The sequence below is a fragment of the Phaenicophaeus curvirostris genome, chromosome 1 (assembly GCF_032191515.1).
Source record: "Phaenicophaeus curvirostris isolate KB17595 chromosome 1, BPBGC_Pcur_1.0, whole genome shotgun sequence".
In the NCBI taxonomy this organism is placed as follows: Eukaryota; Metazoa; Chordata; class Aves; order Cuculiformes; family Cuculidae; genus Phaenicophaeus; species Phaenicophaeus curvirostris.
The window spans coordinates 33,529,352-33,553,623 of record NC_091392.1 but is presented as its reverse complement, the minus strand read 5'-3'; the positions used below and the strand labels follow the sequence as shown (position 1 = coordinate 33,553,623).

At 36.0% G+C, this 24,272-nt stretch overlaps 1 protein-coding gene across 4 annotated transcripts in view; it reads right to left on the bottom strand.

Annotated features, from left to right (window-relative positions):
- SLC16A7 (solute carrier family 16 member 7) overlaps positions 1-24,272 on the bottom strand; it is an 85,960-nt gene that overhangs the window by 8,106 nt on the left and 53,582 nt on the right. For all 4 annotated transcript variants that reach the window (XM_069852220.1, XM_069852240.1, XM_069852249.1 and 1 more), the window contains exons 3-4: positions 4,363-4,506; positions 1,923-2,735 (exon numbers count right to left, since the gene is read on the bottom strand). In XM_069852220.1, the coding sequence (XP_069708321.1) occupies positions 1,923-2,735; positions 4,363-4,506 (957 nt within the window). The remainder of the gene's footprint in view (positions 1-1,922; positions 2,736-4,362; positions 4,507-24,272) is intronic.

Below are 24,272 nucleotides of genomic sequence, written 5' to 3'. Positions count from 1 at the left end.
TCAAATATTTAGCTGTGAAAGCTGCTACACTGCCATTGAAATTCACAGGATAACCTGCACACTTCAATGTAGTAAGTATTTAGATGCTTTTACTGGGTTGAAGCCATACTGCCAGCCTATTCACCTGATACACATTTACAAGCCACCATATTACTTTAGTCTTTTCTTTATTTCACAAGCCTAGTATTAGGAAAAACTCAAACAGCATTGCTAGTGCATAATTCACCTATTAGTGTAAATAGTACAATTTACTGTTTTTTATTGGATGAGCATGCTCCTACAACTGATGATTAAAAATAAAACTCTGCATTAACATTTCCTCAGCATAAAATTTTAAAGGGTATGAACTAGTCAAAACGAGAATTTAGCTTTTCAGCGTGTTCATCCCCTTTGTTGTCTCTATTTAATAAGATAAATCAATTATTCATATGGTTATAGTTCAAATACACGCTTTTCAAAACTCCTGCAAAGCTAATATACTGAGATATAAACAGTTGTATGTGCTATGTCTCCATAAATATTAGATTTAATATCATTAAAGTTAATATCGATTTCAGAACCTGACTGAAAAGGCTGGACTGCAGCAGTCATAGGCTCAGTCCCCCCACTAGGTGGCATAGGAAGAGTCTGTGTGAGAATATGTTTTGCCCTACCATCACCAAAATGAGTTTGTGTGTTAAAAGATGAGGGAAATATGGACTATCTCATGGACCATTAAACATTTACTTGTACAAATATTATTCTACTGAAGTGAGTGGAATTGTTCTGGCATATTTAAAATTTCACTCAACAATGCTATTTTCATACAAATAGCATTATAGATGGTTTTAGGCACATATAATCTTGCTGACTTTTGTGGCTCTGTTTATGTTGGTATAGTGTATGTTCACAAGGCTGGTAGTCTTGGTATCTTTGTATTTTTATACTGTTGGGCTTACACTGTGACACACACACATTTAAAGGACAGTTTTCAATAACATTTGAGCATTTTTTTCTCTTATATTACCAGAAACCTTAAGATTATAAAGCATAGTAAAAGCATTGCTAAATACTGACTAAAAAGCTAGGAATCATATATAGGATTCTTTACCATTTTTAGTGCTAGAAGCCCCAAGGCGACAAATACAGTCACAGCTATACACCTTTAAACTCCCTTTACACTCAAAAGACAGAAGTTGGTGACATTAACATCTTTTAGTCAGTGCAGGATGATTCACACTTTAAATTACTTTACACGTATCTCTTTGCTATAGAAACAGGCTAAAGGGCTGGCTGAGAGTGAGGCTGCAGTGTGAAATCATGCCAGGGTGCAATGCTCCACAGCACTGCCCTGGAATCCCACCACGCATGAACCCTGCCAAGCCTGCTGACCATGTCCCTGTCCTGTCTGGCACCTCCCTACTGGTTTCTTCTCTCTAGAAATGCCATTCCTCTCTGTTCAGGCAACCTGAAGTTGTTATCTAAAATTTACATGGATGTTCCTTTAGATCCACTTAGGTTATAGAAACTTTAAGTCACTGGGAGATCTTCACAAAAACTGACCAGTAGATCCAACCAATTGAAGAAAATATGAACTCTATTGGGAAAAAGCAAAGTGGAGCTGAATACATGTAAATCAAGGCTGCAAAGTTAGCACTCCATGCTATCAAGAAAACATAGATTTATCACATGGATTTATGGGCCAGCAGAGATATGCTCTTTATCTATTGCACATGCACACAATGTATGCCTTTAGATTCTCATGGGTATCTGCAGCTGAAAAGTGCAAAGATAATTGATGCAGTTCACTGATGCCACATTACAGTCCTAGCCACATATCACACATTATATAACATTAAGAATAATGTTCACAGCAATCCAATACTAAATTGCAAAATTATGCTGCGATGTCTGAAGAAAAATGGAATAAAATAAATTCTTACCTCCTAGAGGAGGGCCTATGAGCACAGGGCAACACTCCACAATGGTGACAAGTCCAACCGCACTAGAAAATCTGGCAGCCCCAACAAGGTCCATCAATGTCTCGAAAAGAACGCTGCTAACCATTCCAAATGCAAACCCAAAAAATACAGCATATATCACCAGGCCTGTGTAATTTGTTGCCAGAGGGCATAAGATATGACAGACGCCGTTGTAGAAGACAGCAAAACTAAAAAAGTACTGAATCTTTGGCCGGATAAACTTGGAGTTTGCTACAAGTCCCATTGAAGGCCTAGCAAACATGTCTACAAAGGCTAAGATAGATAGCAAAAAAGCAGCAGAATATTCATCAATTCCCTTGTGCTTGGCATAAGGAGCCAAGAATACTATCGGAGCGAAGAAACCGATAAACATAATGACATTTCCTGACAAATAGATCAGAAACCCCCTGTGTTTGAAGAGGGACAGATCTAAATAACTATTTATAGTTTGCCAAAAAGACTTCTTGTTGTTTTTGTGCAAGGTAGAATCTCCTGTTCCTTTTTCAGCATCTTTTTTCACAGGAGGGACTGTTCTCGGTCCCACAGGTCTCATAAGTGACCCAGCCACGCAGCAGTTCAAAAGAAGTCCTCCCAGAATGAGAAAGCTTCCTTTCCAGCCAAATGCATTAAAAAGGAATTGATTGAGAGGTGCCAATGTGCTCAGAAAAACTGGACTTCCAGCCATGGCCAATCCATTAGCAATGGGACGCTTCTTATAGAAATACTTCCCAATCATGGTCAAGGCAGGCTGTAGGTTGAACGCTAACCCCAGACCTAAACAAACATAAAAGACAGCATTATTGAAGATCATGCACTAAAAACCATATCACAGCTCTTTCAAGTTATTTTTAAGATTATCAATATCTTAATCCCGTGACCCCCAATGGCGACAGAAACCAGCCAGCTTCAAAGAACAAAATACAGCTTCATTGCTGTCCCCATGTGTTCATGCCAAGACTGTCATGGTGGCATTCTGCCATTTCCCCTCTAGCACTGCAATAAAAGCCAAAACGCCTTGTGTTTCAGCAATGACAGAGATGAGGGAATCACAGAATGATGGTATCATCACCTCAATTCACCAGTTTTATATTTAGTAAGCTATAATGCAATTCTCTTTTGGCTCATTTCACAGAAGTTATTAAATGTCACCTCAGTTATAATGAATGAAAGGCGTATTTAAATGCATTCTTTATTTCCAATCCTATTTAAAATCAAACTTGTGTACAAAAGTGGAGTTTAAAATGGCTGATTATTTTGGAGCACATTCAGCTCCACTTCCTTAGGCATGGAAGTCACTGCTAAAGGTGAAAGAGTTGTGGAGACACGCATGGGAATAGACCACCCATACACACCAGTTGAGTGTATAAACCAAACCTCTAGGTCCTTTCTTTGTATTAAGACCTCTATGCAAGGAGGTGTAAGTAGCTATGTATGTTATGAGTGCCACAGGAGAGAAGTTTTCTTCTCTGACAGGTCCACTCCTGGACCCCGACATTGCTCTTTTAGTGAGCCCCAAGTTTAGAATGTAAAAAATCAGAGCATCAAGAAATAATCACCAAAAAAAGAACAACCCTTTTAGTCCCAACATAAACATGAACTTGAATGTACAAACAAGTATTATCTCATTCATTTATTACCTATTAATATTTCACCTCACTTGCCTTCCTTATCCTGAGGAGGCAACTTAAAAAACCTCACAACTTTTTCTAAGGATGTTATATCTGATTTACTGGTTTTATGATCACTTTAGTTCATTGTCTTAGGCAATATCCAGACCTTTGATGATACATGAGTAATTTTGGGGGGAACTGACCCTGGGGGATTTTAAACAGAAAGCTATTGAACTGAAAGTTGTTGTATCTGTGAGAGTATATGTATATATACACCTACAGAAAGCTGGTACTAGCTTTTATTTTTTTTACTAGAATTCTGGTAGCCTCTGCCACCCCCTTTGAAGTGCAACTTGATTGAAAGCTAGAGGAATGAACATAAAGTACTACACAAATGACTGTAATAAGTGCTGTCATGAACCAATCAATTTTTATACCATAATTACAGTGCAGCGTGGAACAGTACATACATATAGCATTTATGAAATAAAATCATCAGTTGTAGTTGAAATGTCCTAAGAAATAATTCAACATCATACCAGCTAATTTAAAGGATTAGATAGGTCAGGTAGCCAAAATTAACTAAGCTTGCTACCTTCTTGGTTTGCTTTTCTACAATACCTTGCAGAGTGGGTTCTTGATCAGTAGGGCTCATTGGTAGAACAGTATTAGAAATAGGATATGATATGATATGATACGATATAATATAATACAATGCAATATAATACAACACAATATAGCATAACGTAACCTAACGTAACATAACATTTCCCTTTAAATAGGACTCTTACCTCCAACAACACCAATACATATATAAAGTTCCAGGACACTATTGCAGAAAGAGGAAGCAATCATACCAAATGAACAGAGGATACCTCCTGCTATCATCACAGGCCGGCTGCCATACTTATTCACCAGAATGCTGCTTATGGGACCTGTTGGTAGAAAGAAAATAAAATAACAGGTAAGAGGTAACTCCGTCACACGTGTCTTTGTGTTTAGGATATGTTGGAATGCCTTATTCTTCCATCACAGAAAATATTTGTCTGTTTCTATGCTGATTTGTCTTAAAAACACACTCTGCAGGTTTGCAGACACACGAGCCTGGATGTGGACATAGTGCCTCCATGACAATATAAATATTGATTAGTCATGGAGATGGATCAAAATATTAAAGACATCAGACAAGCAAGAAGGATTGTTACAGTTCACAAGCAATCAATTCTGGAAGTTCCAAAAGTGCAAGGACTGAAGAAATTCAAGTATGAGACAGATACCAAAACTCCACAGAGCAGCAGGAAACTCCAAGCAAGCAAATTAATAACTGATATTAATACCGCAGCATGTCCTGCATCCTTACTTAAAACTACACACAGACTTAAAAAACTGTCAAATTGGAATATAGAACTCTGGCCACTGAAGCTCTTTTTCCCTTACCTCTTCCAGAAAGTAGTGTTAATGGGAAGTAAGATGACTATAGGTTGTCTGAGCAAATCTAAGATGTGGTTTAGCATAAAGACCTATAAATTTTGAAAATATGGCTACAGGTCCATTTTTCAGTTTCAACTGCAGTTCAGTTTATGGTGTAATTATATCCATGCTAAACAAACAGCTAGTGTGCAATTTAGCACGACATGCATTATATGGTTTTTAAATGACCATGACTTGAATAGATGGTGTGCTACATATCAAGATTAAGAGGTTGTCAAAGCTCTTTAGGTAAACCTGCATACCATCTGACTGCACTATATTTGGCCTAAACCATTATGAATAGTCTTGCTTTTGCAATAACTAAACTTATCCAATTCAAATATAAAAAAATCTATAATAAAAAGCAATAAATTTCAAACTGAAGATAAAGCAGGCCCCTGGCATAAAATGGAATGCCAAGCTCTGCATCTGATTTCACTGCATATCATTAACTGTACTGGTAGTATTTTTAAGTCTCTTTATAAATATCTAAAGGAATAAATACCAGAAACTCCATGATGTGAAAAAGCCAAATCCAACCAAACTTAAAAGTATATTTTCATCGCTACAGTGTTATTTTAGACTCCACTGTTTGAATTACCTTAAATGCATTAAAATATTATGGATGTACTGTAAATGTTAGTTACTACTTGCATATCAACAACAAAAATCTTAAGCATATGCCAGACAATCAATATTTAGCTTACTTCCTTATGGAAATAAGCTTTTACAGTAGTGTCACCCAGAGCATATCCATCTTTTGCAGTAGCTTCTGAATCCAGAGGTCAGTTTTAAATTAACTTGACTGAAAAGCAAAGATTTGAGGGGTTTTTAGATCTTATGGTTTGTCTATTCATCAAATAACTTGGGTCACAATCTTAGGTGGTATCTGTTGAAAGAACAAGGTCCCTGTCCAAGCAGCACTGACACTGGCCAATATACTCAGCTTTCCACCAGTAAAAGCAATATTTCTTGCCCAGGCAGCTGTACTGTTCAAGATAGCAGACAAAGAGGGTGGTCATTTTACTTGGAAGGTAAAGGATGCTCAGATTGAAGGCATTAAGACTGATCTTATAGACGCATAACCATAGGAGACCAAGCTCTGCTGCTCACTGAAATGCAGTTTAAGTATAACCACATATTGAAACCAACAGACTTGAAAATCCACAGCATGGAATGGCTCACCAAATATGCAACAGCCCAGAGATTTATTAAAAACCTCTAAATCACATATGAAGCACTACAATATTTTGTTGTCAGATCGAATTATGAGATACTTAACACTTCTTTACTTCCATTTGGGGGGAACAGTGACAAGGTGGGGTTTCTCCTTTGAGGTCATATGGCAAAAGCAGTGAAACATGAAGGACGGACAAATTATGCTCCAAACTCTTCCAAATATATCGTGCTTACTTCTCCTGTCTTAATAAAATTACGCTCTCATAACTACACTGAAGTACAACTGTAATCATAGTGGGTTTTTTATTTATAGTGTTACGTTTGGAGTAGTAGTTTGGCTCATGTTTGAATTAAAAAGTTAGCCCTTTTGAAACAGATGAACCATACAAAGATTTCCTCTGGGTTGAAGAGACCCCTTTTAACTTAAATTCTTTATTTAACTTAAAGCAGAAACTTTCATCCCTGTATTAATTAATATATATAGTTTTTCAAAATAAATTAATTTAAACACAATTTCTGAAAAAAAGTTTTAATTGTTATCGTTCCTAAAGGCAGTAACAGTATTTCACTTCAAGCATGCCAAAATAATGATTTTTAGATTTATTCTCAGGTTCTTCTTCTTGTGATAAGATGGAAGTATTGACAAAATGGTAAACAAAAATTTTATGTAGTTAACAGAATGTTAACATTCTGACGTCCCTCCCCTGCTGTACTAAATGCTACTTTGCTGTAGTCTTACCTCAAATGTTCCGTTGCTGATCCTTAGAAAAAGATGTAGGAAAGAGGAATCATAGCAGGTAAATATTTGACTATATTATTTACAGATTTATTAACTATGTGCAGAACCTTGAATTCTACCCTTACACAGATATTTCAGTTATGATGTAGATAGACCTCTTAAAAATGTGTTTCTTTTCTCATTAAACAAGTTTTCTTTTGTTATTTTCCTGTATTTTGATTTCAAACTAGTTAATATGGGAAATAGTAATTGTTCTATAAACTATAATATTAATTTAAACTTACTTCCTAAGTTATCTCGGAACACTTCCAATCTAATAAGTAGTTTAAACATTTTCCTATGACACCTGCCTATACTTCATTTTGGAGTCATAAAACGATGCATATTCATACCTTAACATATATGAATCTACATAAATTCCAGCTGTTTGCCAGCCATCATGCATTTTATAGCTATACACAAATTTCATTTAACATCTAACAGCTTCTACAATTATTTAAGCAATGCTCACTTGCCAGCATGTGTCTATATTCCTTGCATATTTTTTCTTTTTAGTCACAGGAAGATTAAGCTGTTTAAGTCCTGTAACACTGACAAAATCATGCTATACATTAATGCACGTTAATACACTAAAGGACTGCTGGATTTCTGAGTCTATTTCCCAAAGCCTGAAGTAACTATATAACAGATGTTAAGTCAGGAAGCCCACAAGAATATTTATTCTGATCTGTCCCTTAGCACCTACAAAGCATCATCCCCAAAGGACTATACATTACCTAAACCAAATTTAAGACCATTATCATAATATGCTAGCAATCTCCTGGCTGTATTTTTGGTTTATATATTTCTATTTGAAGCAAATGACCAGACTATGAGAAGGAATAAGACAGCAACCATAACCAGTGCCACTGAACAACAGTTTCAGGCAGGTCTGTGCAGCAGGACACAAATGATTTGGAAGACAACAAGGAGAAATAGCAGCTTTTCACATTCTTCATTATTTGCCAAGGGAAAGATGGTAAGAGTAATTTCAGCTATGTGAGCAGAGACTGGATTATGCATGTGGGAGCTATTTATGATGTTTTACATGAAACTTATAATAATGTGACACCTATGCTCTGTTTTGACAGCTCAGCAGAACATTCACTTGCACATCTGTATTGTGCAAAATGTGAGGGCAAACCTGCTTTTGCTGGTCTCCAGTGAATACCAAGACCTCTCAGCAGAAATATATTGCTTAAAAATTAGATAAATTCTTATAATAACAAAAATAGCAATAATCCATATTTTCCTCTCGCTTCCAAGTTTAACTTTTCAACCACCATTTAAATCTCCCTTCTTCTGCTAAGCCATATTTATGTAAATGAAAAGCAATAAAAAAGTCTACACAAGTGAATAATAACTAGATTTAAGAAGCAGATGTTTGAAGAAATAGTCACTTTTTTCCCCTAAAAAGATGCTTATTGTGCTAATATGGTTTAAAAATAAACATTAATGTTTTTATTTAAAGAAACGTACTGCTCGCTGTTTTTGTAGAAATGAATAATGGGCTCAAACTATGCACTGTAAATCTAAAATTCTTTCTCCTATAGTTACATTCTCAGAGTTACACACATGCTCATATATACAGATTTATCCATTTACTCACTTTTTTGAGCCCTGAGAAAACATGTACTTCAAACAATGATCTGATTTTGGATACAGCATAACAATTTTACATCTAGTACTTCTAAGAGCTTAAAGGATGCAAACCAGATGACAATATTTCCATTTGATAATACCTTGAGGTAACAGTACAGACAGATCAGTTTTAAGGCCATGAAATAGAATAAAGGAAGATTTATTTGGCATAAAATCAATAACTTGCTCAGCTTTCAGGTAGAATAACATTTAGAAGTGTAAATGTATTAGGTACACTCCATTAATTTACAAGAAGAGAATCGAGAACACTAGAATTCCTGCTTCATTTTCTCTCTTCCATCAATTTTTTTCTTACCCAAATGAAAAAAAATATATTTACTTTACAAAGCTCTTCCATGAACAGACACCACTTTCTGTGAGGTATTCTGCAACTTAAATGTATAATAACTAGTTAGAATGATTTCAAAAGTAGGGATTTGTTTGTAGTGGTAACAGGCAGACATAGTTCAATGTCCATAAAAAGGTCATCTTTGTGTCTATTGTATATTTATATTCACTGTAGGAATTAAAGTTTCTTTAAATAGTGTACAATCCAGGGTTCAGTATTTAATTTATTTGTCCTGGTTTCATTTCTCATTGCTGTACACTAATTACACTGATGTAATTAAAGATAATTCACACCTGTAATTTGTTTCACATACAGTCAGTGTGTTTATACTTCTTAATGTGGAAGAAGAGATGAACCTTCTTGAGATAAAGGTAAGTTTTAAAACATATGCTGAAAAGGTTATACAGTGTTTGTAGTATCATTGATTCAAAGCAACCTGAAATGACTCAATCTGAAATATACGACATCTATTTAAATAAAGTAAATTGCTGAAAGAAGTTGAAAAAAATGAAATAAATTTTCAAGTTGCAATAATGGAATATTGTACATTGCATCCTGTCAAGTGATTGCTCTCTACAACTACCTGAAAGGAGGTTGTAGAGAGGAGGGTGCTGGCCTCTTCTGCCAAGTGACAGGGGACAGGACAAGAGGGAATGGCCTCAAGCTCCGCCAGGGGAGATTTAGGCTGGACATTAGGAAAAAATTCTTCACAGAAAGGGTCATTGGGCACTGGAACAGGCTGCCCAGGGAGGTGGTTGAGTCACCTTCCCTGGAGGTGTTTAAGGCACGGGTGGATGAGGCGCTAAGGAGAATGGTTTTGTGTTTGATAGGAATAGTTGGACTCGATGATCCGGTGGGTCTCTTCCAACCTGGTTATTCTATGATTCTATGATTCTATGATTTAAAAACAAGTATATTTTCAGCCATCTGTTCCACAGAGTCAATGCAGCTGTCTTTCCAGTTCAGGGTTTTGGCTTTTTTTTTTCTGATTCTCTTTGTTTGGCAAAGAGTTCTTAGTGTTCTGCTAAAGCAGAGCTTTACCTTTCACTTAAATGCTGCTTTTCTCAAGCTGGACTAAGTCAAAATACTAAGCATTTTGTGACTATCTTACCTCTAGTTCAAAAACCTTTGGCTAAATACTTTCAGTACTCTTGAGCAAGCATTTAGACAGGGCAGACAGGAAAAAATCCAAAAAAGTATTGACTAATTTGAAAATTCAAATGTCATGCAACTATGTTTGTGTTATGCTCTTTATCACATTTCTGGGAATGTTAACCTATGTTTCTGACATTTCCTATGTGTTTGTGTAACAGCAATGAAGGTAACATAGTTCAACAATCTTTGGAAAGCTTTCTCTGCATTTTCTCTGTGCATTTGGCAGCATTTTTTTTCCATTTTATATAACATTTATAATGGGCTGCACTGATTCCATAAACCTAGATAATATAGTAAACTTGACAGAAAACAAAGAGGAAAAAATATTCTTGGAATAAATACCACCCAAAAGAAACGGCTAACATTGAGTTAAGGTTGCTAAACTATAAGTTCAGATAGCTCAGCAGCTGAAAGCACAGCATGCTGCGGAATAAGCAGTCAGTCGTTGAACGATCCATCACACTCTGCTCACCAGTTTTCCTCCTCTAACTACATTTCCTCGGTGTCATTACCCTGAATGCACATATTCTCACTTGTGTCCTGAAGGATCCTTGAATTCTATTAAGTTTCTATCTTTTGATTACTTCTGAGGGTTAATTTGACCTTCAGATATTCCTTAGGACTTTTATAAGAAATACAATAATTATGTGTGTGGCAACCCATAGGAGCTGGCTGATGGTAGAACACCTCAACATACTGTCTGCTTCTTCATGGTGGCTCCTTCAAAAATGGTTCCTCTTTCTGATAATTTTGAACCGCGGTGCTCAAGTCAGGAACGCATATGTCTGGCTGCAAATATGAGCTATTCTTTTCGTGAAATGCACAGAAGAAACAAAGTAAGTGATCAGTGGTACTGGTGCTTGCTCTGAATGTATTTCTTTTATGTAGAAATTAGAGGACTTTGTTCCATTTTGGTATTTTGAGGATTTAACCAGTGATACATGAGAGGTATGAACCAAGGGCATTATGTATTTTGATTAAAGCTGTTCTTTGGCTTACAGGCTTTTTCCTGTTTGCTAGGGTGTGAATGTGTACAAAGTAATGGACCATGTAATTCAGAAAACATCTTCAGCCAGCAAATTACTCTATATCTATGAATTTAAAAAAGTTCGAAGATTGCTCAGTTTTTAATCAAAGAATAGCCATGCTGATTATTATTTACATGGATACATATCAATGCTCTATATTAATTACCTTTTGCATGGTCTGCTACAGAATTTTTTTCACAAAAGACTAAAACACTTGATCACAAAGCAGAAGACTTTATGATGATTTATGACATTTCTTTGGAAATTAGCAATATGAAACCTCATAATAGTTAATAAAAAATCAGTGTAATTCTGTGAGCTGCTGAACACAGCAGTTTTCAGAAACTGTTATGATTCTAAGAAAAAATTCTATTCTTAAATTAATAGCCTAAATTTCATTTTGATACATTTATAGTGAAATGAAGTCAGAGGCAGCAAAATGTTTCAGCATTTTTTCAAACTTTCCTTGTATTTGTATTCCTGTTGCCTTCAGTATCACTGAGCAAATTAAAACCCATGCATAGATATTTGCAAAAAAATAATCTTTCAACTTGGAGAAAGGCAAGAAAAAAGAACAAAGGAGGGAACAAGCTAATGATGAAATGGAACCAAAGCACCTGTAAGAGAGAAGCATATAAATAGAGACATTGTACCATCAGGCACATATTCTTCATGCCTCTGTAATGAGAATAGCTGGAAATAGCATCAGCACATGATATGTGCATTACAAATGGACTTCTCAGAAAAATATTCTTTTCTTCTCAGAAAACAAATGAAACTAGCTTGTACCTTGAACAGTAAATGTCATCTAGTGTATCAACATGAAAAATGAAGCTGTGCCATTAAAGGTTACTTCTCCTTCAAATGAAAAACATTACAAGGACTTACTCATTTTCCTCTCCAGAAATATAGTAAATATAATAATACTAATATGTAAATATTATTAAATATAATACTCTATAGCAGTAGTTAATATGAACGTATTAATAATAAAATTTAGTAAATTTATATCCTCTTCAAGGTTTCACACGGAATTTCAGGAGAAATAACTCTAAGCATAGAAATGTTCCAATGAAAATATTTAGAGGTTTTTTACCAGAGGTCTCATCCTTGAAGTATTATCCATTCATCTCAGTGGCTGCTCCTTTCTTTGTGGGTGGTTGCAAGTGAAAGATTTAGTTCAATTTGGTAATATCTCTGTTTGAGCACTTGTACTTAAAGAAGCGCCAAATTTCTGAAAAGGTTAAAATAAATCCTATCTAATATGTTTGCTTTCAGGGGACAAAGGAAAACTTATACTAATCTGAAGCTAGAGGTGCCTTATAGCTATCCAGTATTTTTGCTATTTTTTTTGTCTCAAAAATAGTCTTATTAAAAACCTACTATACCCAGACATAGATAATACATATTCACACACACACATGCACATACAAACCCCGCCACTTTTCCTCATCTGATTGTTGTATTCCTAACGATATACATAAGGGAGGACGGGGGAAGGATTTTGCTGGGACAATAAAAAGTACTCATCCCATTTTTTCACCTGGAAACTTCTGAATTCAGTCTTTCAATTTCAAAAAATTTGAAAAATTTGTAACTGAAGGAAATTAAGTTCTTAGTACCTTGTGCTTTGCAGAAGTAGATTACATTTTCTAGATATAAAACTTGTCTTTACAGCTTACTAACTGTGTGAACCACATTGGCAAAAAAGTTTTGTGTTTTCTGCTGATATAAGAGGGAGGACAATTTTCTGTATTGACCTGCAAGATCATAAAACTGAAAAGAAAAACAGGTATTACAGTATACCACTATCACAACTACAATTGTAACAACTTCAAAATAAGAGCTATGTTGCTCATCTCAGAGCTAATTGTTGGGAAGAAAAAAGATCCAAACAAACAGGGCTTGCTCATATTTATTTTAATTCTCAAAAGACATCTTCCTAAACCATGTTATTAGCTAGTTACAAATATTTGGTTTCTTTTCTTTGTTCCTCTTTGAAGAAGGACTGCTTTTCTACAAACCTCTGTGTGCCCATGTGAACATAATGTTTATAAATGTTCATTACTTGCCACTTCCTATTATTACCTATTATCATTCATGATTTTTATACAGCTTCTTAAAAATCTCTGTCTACTTTTCCCGGAAGCGGAATAATATTTTGTCACTTGGAAGCCTAGCAGACATCACAGAGGGCAAAAAGTCATAGCAAACAGATTCAGATGATCTTACACACACTATTTAGTTGTTCTTACAGATGTAGGATATATTCTTTGCAACTCAAATAATTACTTTTCAGATAATGCATTCACTGTGAAAAATTCAGCCAACTTCAGTTAAGATTAACACTGTCATTTGGATTTATCTGTCTTCTACAAGTTGCCCATCATATTAATCTTCATATAATATCCCATTTTTACCCTGCAGTTTATTTGTTTTCTTCTAGCATAGTAGTACAACTAATTCAACTTGGAAATGATTCCTTATATATTGTTACACACAATAATACGTAATTTTAGAGAAAGCATAAGATACATGCTGCTTTCTAGTTGCTCCTTCATCATATTCCTTTCTGGTCTGAATTTTGCACTGTGTAATTAAAATTCAAATTGAAAATACTCAATCTACTCCCTATGATGTTTCCGCAAACCACTTACTGTGAATTATGGATCATAAGCAGACCATTAAATCTCATCTACATATTCAGAATATATGTAACAAGAAGTATAAACCCAGATGTATTTATAATTTGGCAATGTCCTGAGAAGTCATCATATTTAGTTAATTGTCAACAATATTATAAGATTATTTCCAAACGTAATTGCTATTTAACATATAAATATAATTTAAGCTTAAAATGTACTTTATGGAAAAATCTTTCTAAAACATTATTTTAGCATTATTTTCATTATAATTGTATTTTTAATAATATCCAATAAAATGCACATGGTGACTTTCGGTGGTAAAAGTTAGACGCTTAAGAGTGGGAATTTCCCAAATTACTTTACAGGCTGCAAATCAGATCATGCTGATGAACTTTATAAGGTAAATATATGTGAAGAATATTTAATTTACAACATACTGGGGAAATGGGAAGAAGGAGAGAAGGGGGAAGAGGGAAGGGAAAGAAAGGGAAGAGGTGGGAGAAGGGAATTTATTTGTATTTCAAAGATATGCAAAATGGGAACTGAGAATTTTTACTAGGTTTTTGGCACATAAGGTACTTGCAGACAATGGTAGTATATTAATGGGATCATACCAGGTACAAAGTTTGCATTTTTCCCAGTATTTTACAAAAGTGGAGCCTGAAAAAGTAGGGTGAGGGGAGAAGGAGACACAACTACATTCAGTTGTCAATTGAAGTGATAATCTTTGGGGCATGAGGGGGTGTGTGTGTTTTTAACCCCCTTTTTTCAGCCAAGTGAAAAACTAACATGCACATATATTGAAAATGTTTAATTACAGAATTATATGTGAAGGCAACACTGAATACTTTGTCTTCCAAGTCAAAAGACTAAAATTAATGTAAACTCTTAAATGGTTAAAAACATGAAGGAAAACAAATCAAAACTAGAATAATTAAAAGACAAAAGTTATCACAAGACTATCTTCTGGATCAACAACAGTATCAAGATTTATGTGATGTTTTCCATATTTCAATTCATTTATTTATTTCAGCAGTGCCAGAATAAGTAGCCTTTATTACACCCTAGAGGAAGCAAAATCTTTGGAGACAGTTTACTGAACAGAATTCTGAAAGCGTCCCACAGGTTCAGAACAGAACATTTTCCAATTTACTTAAACTTTAGACCACTTACATTTAACTGCTTCATAAAATAATAATCTTCAGGAAAATATCTCTCAATAATCAATAATTTAGGAATGAGTTCTAATCTCTTCTCTCCTTGTTCTTTTTTTTCCTTGATTGTCCCTAGTCTTTTACAGCAAAATACACACGCCTAAGTATAAAACTCTATCCAACAGAACTCAAAGAGAAATGAGATATATGTTTTTAATCTATATGTTATTTGAGCAGATGTCAATTTATCTTTGTATATTCCCATACCCACCTCACATACTCTTCATTATCAGAGTTGAATATGGCATCGGGTTGATACTTTAAGATTTCTACCTATAATGGAAAAAGCTTTACCTCATGGGTCTTTCAAATTTTTAGACATTTCCTGTGTATAGTCACATGCTATTTCTTTTGTTGACTGGATGAACAAATACACTTTCCATGGACTGTACTCAACCAAAATACGATGACTTCCTTTAATGAGAGGAAAGCATGCCTTCCCCTACTAAAACAATATTTCATAAAATATGACCAAGTGAAGAGTGAAAAATTAATAAAGGAAGCTTGGGACTTAAGCAGTGGAAAAGGACTATATTATGAGAGAGATGGGGAAGTGTGTTTATGGCATTTGTGTTTTGCCTGGACTAGAGAAAAAACAACACATATTATGTTCTTTACACAGTCCTTTCACTTGTAGCAGAAGAGGACACATCTCCTTAGCCAAGGTCCTCTGAAAATGGGCATAGGAGATGGGGAGGTCAGGGACGTCTAGATTGGGTTTGCTTAAATGAACAGGGAATATTTGAGCTCTGCTGCAAAAAACAACGTGAAGTGGCATGGTGATATAGTGCCATCTTACAACTTGAAGGTAATATTTGTATGGCTTTGGAACCAGACATATTTTCTTACCTAGGCTAAAGAAATAAAATAAATTGGCAAAACCTTATTCTCCACCGAGTAATGTCAAGCAGCTTAATTCCCATGATTGTGAAGTATCATAAATTTAAAATAAATTAGTGCCCATTAAACTATAGACTTCTCATGAATTGTATTGCAGATGCTGCCTAAACGTCAAGTGTTCCTGGAGTCACCTTTTATCTAAGGAGTTACGCTGATATTCCTCAGCCAGAGCATATTAAAAATATTCAATGAAATATACCTACTTCTGCAAGAATTTAAAATATGCAACTCTGAGAAGAATATCACTTAGGTTTATTAGTAAAATAATTATATTCTTCCCACAGGAAGAACTCTGTTTGTTTAGTAAGTTTTAATGCATCTTACTGAAAAGCAGTTGGTTAGAAAGTTGACTGATGTAGGCAATATGTTTATTTGAACACCTTGTCAGGTTAATTTTTTATAACATCAGCAGAAATTGGGAATTGGCTGATGTGGTTGCCAAGCCACTCTCCATAATATATGAAAAGTTCAACAAGGCCAAGTGCAAAGTCCTACACCTGGGTCAGGGCAATCCCCGATTTCAATACACGATGGGGGATGATGTGATTGAGAGCAGCCCTGCAGAAAAGCACTTGGGGGTGCTGGTTGATGAGAAGGTTGACATGAGCCAGCAATGTGCGCTTGCAGCCCAGAAAGCCAACCGTATCCTGAGCTGCATCAAAAGAAGCTTGGCCAGCAGGTTAAGGGAGGTGATTCTGCCCCTCTAGCCTTCTCTTGTGAGACCCCACCTGGAGTATTGTGTCCAGCTCTAGAATCCTCAACATAAGGAGGATATGGAGCTGTTGGAATGGGTCCAGAGGAGGGCTACAAGGATGCCTAGAGGGCTGGAGCACCTCTGATATGAGGACAGGCTGAAAGAGTTGGGCTTGTTCAGCCTGGAGAAGAGAAGACTCTGAGGAGACCTTATAGCGACCTCCCAGTACCTGAAGGGGCTAAAAGAAAGCTGAGGAGGGACTTTACAAAAGCATGTAGTGATAGGACTAGGAGCAGTGGCTATAAACTGGAGAGGGGCAGATTTAGACTAAACATAAGGAGGAATTTCTTTACTATGAGGAAGTGAGGCACTGGAACAGGTTGCCAAAGGAAGTTGTGGACCCCTGACCCCTGGAATCATTAAAGGCCAGGTGGGATGGGGCCTTGGGCAGCCTTATCTAGTGGGATGTGCCCCTGCCCATGGCAAGAGGGGTGGAACTAGATGATCTTTAAGGTCCCTTTCAACCTTAACTATTCTATTCTATGAAAGAATAAATTCTATGATATAAATTTCTTCTTGTCTTAATCCCATATGCCACTTCAGCTCTGTTTCTCTGAGCATAGGGTCAAGTGCTTTACATTCAGGTTATTGTTTACATTTGAGTAAGTAAATATGAAAAGCTTCTAAATCAGAATGGCAATGGTTTGCATAACCTTGCACACTCTTTCCGCAGGTATAAACTATGGTGCTATGTGAAAGACAAAAGAATCACTCCCACATGTACTATCTTTGCAACATGCTATTTGAATTTTAATGAATGATACATAAAATTAGAACTAGCATGGCATGAAACGCTCTTATGCTTTAACATTCATTTTGTTCCTAAGCTGAAATAAAAATTTCAAGTCCCAGAATTTTCACTTGGATTAAAACTCTTCAAGTAAGTCACTCTGACTTACCTGAAACATTTTCCATCATACAAATAAACAAATCAGAAATATAACTACCTGTCATTCCCACGACCTAATTTTTCCTCTTAGCTTTTCAAAATAATTGCAAACATTTGGTTTCAGGTCATTTAGTACTACATTGGATTTAATTACCAAACCATCCTAAAAAAATGCAGTTCTATATTTTGTTACTTTAGTATAACCCCAATTGTTGTACTGTGTTTCTCATTATTGTATATGCAGTTACATAACACACATTGGACCTCACCCTGAGATCATTTCCAGCATCACATTCTGGAAGGTGTAGTCCTTCTGCAAGTCCAGCCCATAGAAGAGAGAGGTTTGTGGGGCTTTTTTTTGTCAAGCTTTATTTTATTTTTAAGATTTTCTGTAACTTACTATGGCAATAAAAATGTGTTAATCAAAAAAGGTTATTCAGGCCATCAGCCCCTTACTACCACCTCTAATATTGTTCACTTCTCTTGTTATGTGAGAATCGTACAATTTCAGGTATTTTGTTACAAAGTCTGTAGCCTCAATGAATGATCAGAGCAATCCTTACAGTCATGGTGGCTGATTCTGCACCCCTCAGTGCACTTTGCAGCACTGGAACTCTATAGAATCCAATAAATTAAAACTGAAGTTAGGAGACTCACGCTTAAGGTCAAATTGTACTATGTCCTTAGATTTACTTTTTTTTTTTAATTTATGAAGCAGAGACAAGCTTACTGAAAAATAAGTCAAAAGTTTAATCAAATAAGTACTTGAATAAAGTGAATATTGCCAGTTTTGCTCCAATACTATAAATCCTCAAAGCTAATCTTCTATATTTTATTTATGTTTTATTTGAGGGAAAAGGCATGAATCATTTATGGATAATGTCTTTTTACAGCTGATACAAATAAAAAAGAGATTTTAATTAGTGCCTCTGGGAGCACTTAACTCATTGAAGGTACACTGTCAAGAGATCTTGATGTTACAAACACCTTCGGATAAACATATTTGCATAAATATATAAATATGTTTATACATTGACTTTAGGCAGGTGAAAAAATAATTTTAAGTTTGAACTTAATGAAATCACTAATGTATTTAAAATTAAGCACGTATTGCAGGATTAGCACCACAATGCCCACACTTGGAATGAAGTCCCAGACAGTGATTGTACATGTCTGCTAAAAGCATAACATCATCAGTGCAAACTGTCGCTCATCACTATGTGTATCAATGGATTTGTTTTAAGTTCTCCTACTGTCATTTTCTACTTTTATCCAGGGTCAAACTGTGACTCTAGAATCTTTGGCAATAAATTCAAATAAGACCTGAAGACTGACGATATGTAGCATATGACCTAACATTCTTTATCAATAATACAACTATTTCACTTTAATTCTTTTATTTTACTGCATTTTGCTGGGCACATATCCAGGTAAACTAACTAGCAACTCATGTTTCACCATGAGTAGTTTCATGCTGCTCCTCACCAGCTTTAAAGCCTTACATTTCTTAATTAAACATTTAATATTAACAGTTACAGAGTCTTGGTTTCTTATGGATTGAATCGTTCCTGGAAAGAGTCTTCAAGCAGAATATCAAGAAGTAAAATCTCCTGCACTTTGTTTGTTTACTTGCTGCTCTGAAAGTTACAACTATTCTGGTTAGGCAAATAACACGAGTCAGCTATTTAATTACACACAGCCAAAGCTTAGCAATGTCACAATAAAGAAGGATTAATTCTGCCATTTGGGTATGCGCCAATGAATCAAAGTATTTAGAACGGAACTGCTGTTGAAGTTTTTCTGAGTGAAATTTGACTTTCAAGGACACAAAATTACTCCCATTTCTAGGGAAGGCCAAATTCCCATTTCTAGGGAAGGACACCTGCTGCCTTCACTTGTGCCAGTCTTACCCTGAAAGCCATTGCAGAGTCCTTGGGAAGTCCTAACATTAAGCTATATTATATACCGTAGAAAATACTAACAAATTAAAAGCAAGGATACTGCCAGCTGATACCGGTAGGGAAATATTTGGGAATCTTGTGACAAAGAGACAGAAGTGTATTCAACTTCCAAATCATTCACAGAACAGAGGAAAACATAACAGACTCATAGATTTCTGCGAGCTTATAATCAGCCACAAAAGATTGTAAACTTGGTCAATTGTGAGATAAACTAATTGGTCTCCAAGTTGTGTTTTTTTTCTGGGCTGATGACAGAAATAAGGGAATTATCAATATGAGGAAAGTCATTGCAAGAGTAGAGAAGATTTACAAGTTAACAGGTAATCTTAAAATTACCAGGTAGTTTTAGCAGTATCAAAACTAGTACAACCGATTCAATGTCACTGAAATGTGGGAGAATTACAACCCATGCATGTACAAGAGGAAGATTCAAGAAGGAAATTAAACCTTAACTAGAACAAACTCAAAAATCACTATCCATGGTGCACATCTCTAACAAGAAGGAATATTCTTAGATTTCAACATCTGTAGGGAGCAAAACATAATGTATTAGCATAGGGCAACAATCAGGCTGGCATCATCTCTGTTTTGTATGAAATGGCCATCTGGACTCTTCCTCCAGATTCATTTAGCACTCAAAAGACAGAGAAGTATTTCTAAATTGTGATTTATTTGGTGTGCTTCAGACTTTTAGCCTAGGAAGAGACAAATCAGGAATTCCCATTTTGATTGACTGACAACAGAAGATGTTTAGACAACTGGTTAAGATGCAGGAGCCATGCTAAACACATGAATCCTGTCCACATTATCTCTGTTTACTATTGTTAAAAAGCTGTAAGGGTAGTACTACTTCCCTCAAAGCTTTCTAACAGTTAAAGCAGTTCACAGTTAAGTGTTTCAAAGCAACAAACACAGAAAACCAAACAGTGCGTATGTTCCCATCATCAGTGGGGAAGTGCTGCAAGAAGTGTTTGAACTAGATGAGGAAATCAACATCTTATTTCACAATACGTTCTCCTATTTTAATTACATTCTTATATTTAGTCGTCATGGTACATATTCAAACATAAGGCAGATAAAACTGCAGTGAAAAGGCTTAACTGTCTCCTGACAAATAAAACAAAAGCTGCCAAACTTTGTGGAAAAGATAGGTAAGATTTTCTTTTGCTTGTATGTACCAATGAAACATACATCACCTGCTAAATCTGCAATTGTTTGTGCACTTTAACTTACATGATCTTAATAGAATATCACTGTTAAATCAATTAAAAGACTGTTTAAAGTAATCATAAAAGACAATTTAAAACCACCTCATTCTTGGATTTCTGTAGCGCCCCTGACACCAGAATAAACCTGTCATTAAATCTCTGGGCTCTGGGCCACTTCCATCTGTTAATGACTATAGAGAAAAAAAAAAAAAAAGAAAGAAAAAAGAAAAGGGCTATGAAGATGATCAGAGGGCTGGAGCACCTCTGCTATGAGAACAAGCTGAGAGAGTTGGGGTTGTTTAGCCTGCAGAAGACAAGGCTCAGGGGAGACCTTATAGTGACCCTCCAGTATCTGAAGGGGGGCTACAAGACAGCTGTACACACAGGACAAGGGGGAATGGCTTTAAATTGAGAGGGGGAAGATTTATTTAGATTAGACATTCCTCATGACAGGAGTGGTGAGACACTGGAACATGTTGCTCAGGGAAGCTGTGGATGCCCCATCTCTGGAGGTGCTACAGACTAGGGGAAGTGTGACTAGAAAGCTGCCCAGCGAAGAACCTGGGGGTGTTAATTGACAGCCATCTGAACATGAGCCAGCAGTGTGCCCAGGTGGCCAAGAAGGCCAATGGCATCTTGGCTTGGATCAGAAACGGCATGACCAGCAGGTCCAGGGAGGTTATTCTCCCTGTGTACTCGGCACTGGTGAGACCGCTCCTCGAATCCTGTGTTCAGTTCTGGGCCCCTCACCACAAGAAGGATGTTGAGGCTCTGGAAAATGTCCAGAGAAGAGCAATGAAACTGGTGAGGGGGCTGGAGAACAAGTCTTATGAGGAGCGGCTGAGGGAACTGGGGTTGTTTAGCCTGGAGAAGAGGAGGCTGAGTGGAGATCTTATTGCTCTCTACAACTACGTGAAAGAAGGTTGCAGAGAGGAGGGAGTTGGCCTCTTCTCCCAAGTGTCAGGGGACAGGACAAGAAAGAACGGCCTCAAGCTCCACCAGGGGAAGTTCAAGATGCACATCAGAAAAAAAAATATTCACAGAATGGGTCACTGGGCACTGGAACAGGCTGCCCAGGGAGGTGGCTGAGTCACCATCCCTGGAGGTATCTAAAAGATGAGTGGATGAGGTGTTGAGGGGCTATTGTTTAGTGGTTGATAGGACTCAATGATCCTGGAGGTCTTTTCCAAATTAGTGATTCTGTGTTCAAGGCCAGGTTGGATGGGGCCTTGGGCAGCCTGGTCTGGTGGGAGGCGTCCCTGCCCATGGCAGGAGGGTTGGAACTGGATGACCTTTAAAGTTCCTTCCAACCCAAATCATTCTATGATTCTATGATCTTTATGGATCACAGCAAAAATCTCAGCTGTTGCAATTTGATACTGGCTTAGAATATCTTCCAAATATATCTGTACAACTCTGTTTCCCTTGAATATACCCTTCAAAATAAACAAGGGAATAGTTCTTAGACATTCCACAACAATGGACCAGTAAAATTCTATAATAAGTTCTTTGTAAAGTGCTATGTTTATTATTTTATTTGAAGTGCTGGTGTGACTACAATGGTATACACAGCACGAGCAGATAGACTTTTCCTTCCTCAAAGTACTTCTCTAGTATCTGCTTAAATACCTCACGATTCCCAGTTGTGCTAGACTATTGTTTCATTACCTTTGAATTATGCGACACACATCACAAATACAACCATTGTATGATCCAGTGATATGAAAAACTATATGGGAACTAATCCAACTTTATCAGTACACACAAAATAAGCATTCTTCGTCAAAGTTTTACAAAGTTTCACAAGCTCAGTGAACATATCAAAGGCCTAAGTTTGTCCCTTGATATCTTTCTTAAACAAACTCAAAGTTTTAGTCCCTTAGAAATTGTATTTTATGATGCATGTTATTTATTATTGTTTGAGTTTGACCCACTACTCAAACTGAGACAGAAAAAAGAATCTTTTTTGGCAGATAAAAAGGCTGTCAATATTGATCACTTGACTTATAGAAATGCCTGGCTACAAACACAAATAAAGATCAAGGCGAATACAAAGCCTTAACTACAAAAAGAGTGCTTAACTAACATTCATTATGTAATACACATTGCTTGCTTATATGTAAGTGAGAACTGCTTTAGTAAAGGGCATGAGTTAATTAAATTAAATTTGCCACAAATATTTCTATGATATGCATCAAATCATTACTAATAACCTATGGTTTGGATACTGCAAGAGTTTGGTAGAAGCACAGTGGGAATTCTTTGTCATGTAATGTCTCTCTGACAGTTATTCAAGATTAATATAAGCGTACGATAAAAGAAAAGAAACATCTTCTTTCTCCCAGTGGCAGACCAGCTTCCTGGATATGGATTACTAGATCCCAGTAAAAGCTATGTTTCATTAATACTTGAGAAAATTGGACTCCCAAAAGGTACTGAATACTTAGCAATTAGATCTTATCTGTTCAGCCAAACATCACAAGTTGCATAGTAAAAAGCCAGTTTGTTCCTGTAGATAGGACAATAAACCTGTCTGAAAAAAAAAAAAAAGTGTAAAATCCTCTTCAACAGATCTGGCTTTTTTTTCATCTTCTCATGACCATTTTAAAGAGCATTTTCAAAACTTTAGAGGACACGTCTGTTTAATGAAGCCATGGCTATCACAGAATGCTGCCTTACTTTATAATATTTTTGTTACTCCTGTTACTTCTTTTTTGCACTTATCTCTATTTGTTAGCAAGATTCAAAATGCTCTGCTCTTGTCTCACCTCATTATGAGCTCTTTTCCATTATCTAGGAGTCTCAAATTAAATTGACATAGATGTTTGCCATATATTTTAGGCTAAATGTGAAGTATTCCCTCATGCCCATGAGGCATTTGGAAAGTTGATAAGTTTTGCTTTCAAGGACACTCTAAATGAGGTTATTAAAATTCAACACTTTGCATATTCTGATGGAGAAAAACACTTGTCCCTGACAACAAAGGACATAGGTCAATTTAAGAAAGCTTCTCAATCTCCTTGTACATGGCCACTGACTGCCTTGTGACAGTATTTTTAAAACCAAAATAAAAAATTGTTACTGGGGAGGAAGAAAAGTGTAGGAGCTCAGGTTCTGTCCAAAACTAAAAATCTATAACCATCTGTTGTTTGTGTTACATGGATTTTGCAACTGTCATCTCCACAATGCATGCCATTTCATCTTCACAGCAATATCACCAAAACACCCACTGAGATAAAATCACAAATATTTTAAACATGCCATATGATAAGTTATTTTCCAAATTAATATTTGACAAAGTCAAAATAAGAACTTGTCTACTGGCTACTTTTGTATTGCCACCTAAAATATCCTTCAAGCATTTACTACTGTTTGGAAATATTTAACTTGAAATTTGAATAACTTAAGAAACACATAAAAGAGAGGAAGCTACCAAATGCAAGATTTTTTTAATTGTAAAAATGTTTTGTAAAATTTTAGCAGCTACTACTTACAACCATATAGCATCTTCCTTCAAAAGGGGTCCAAAG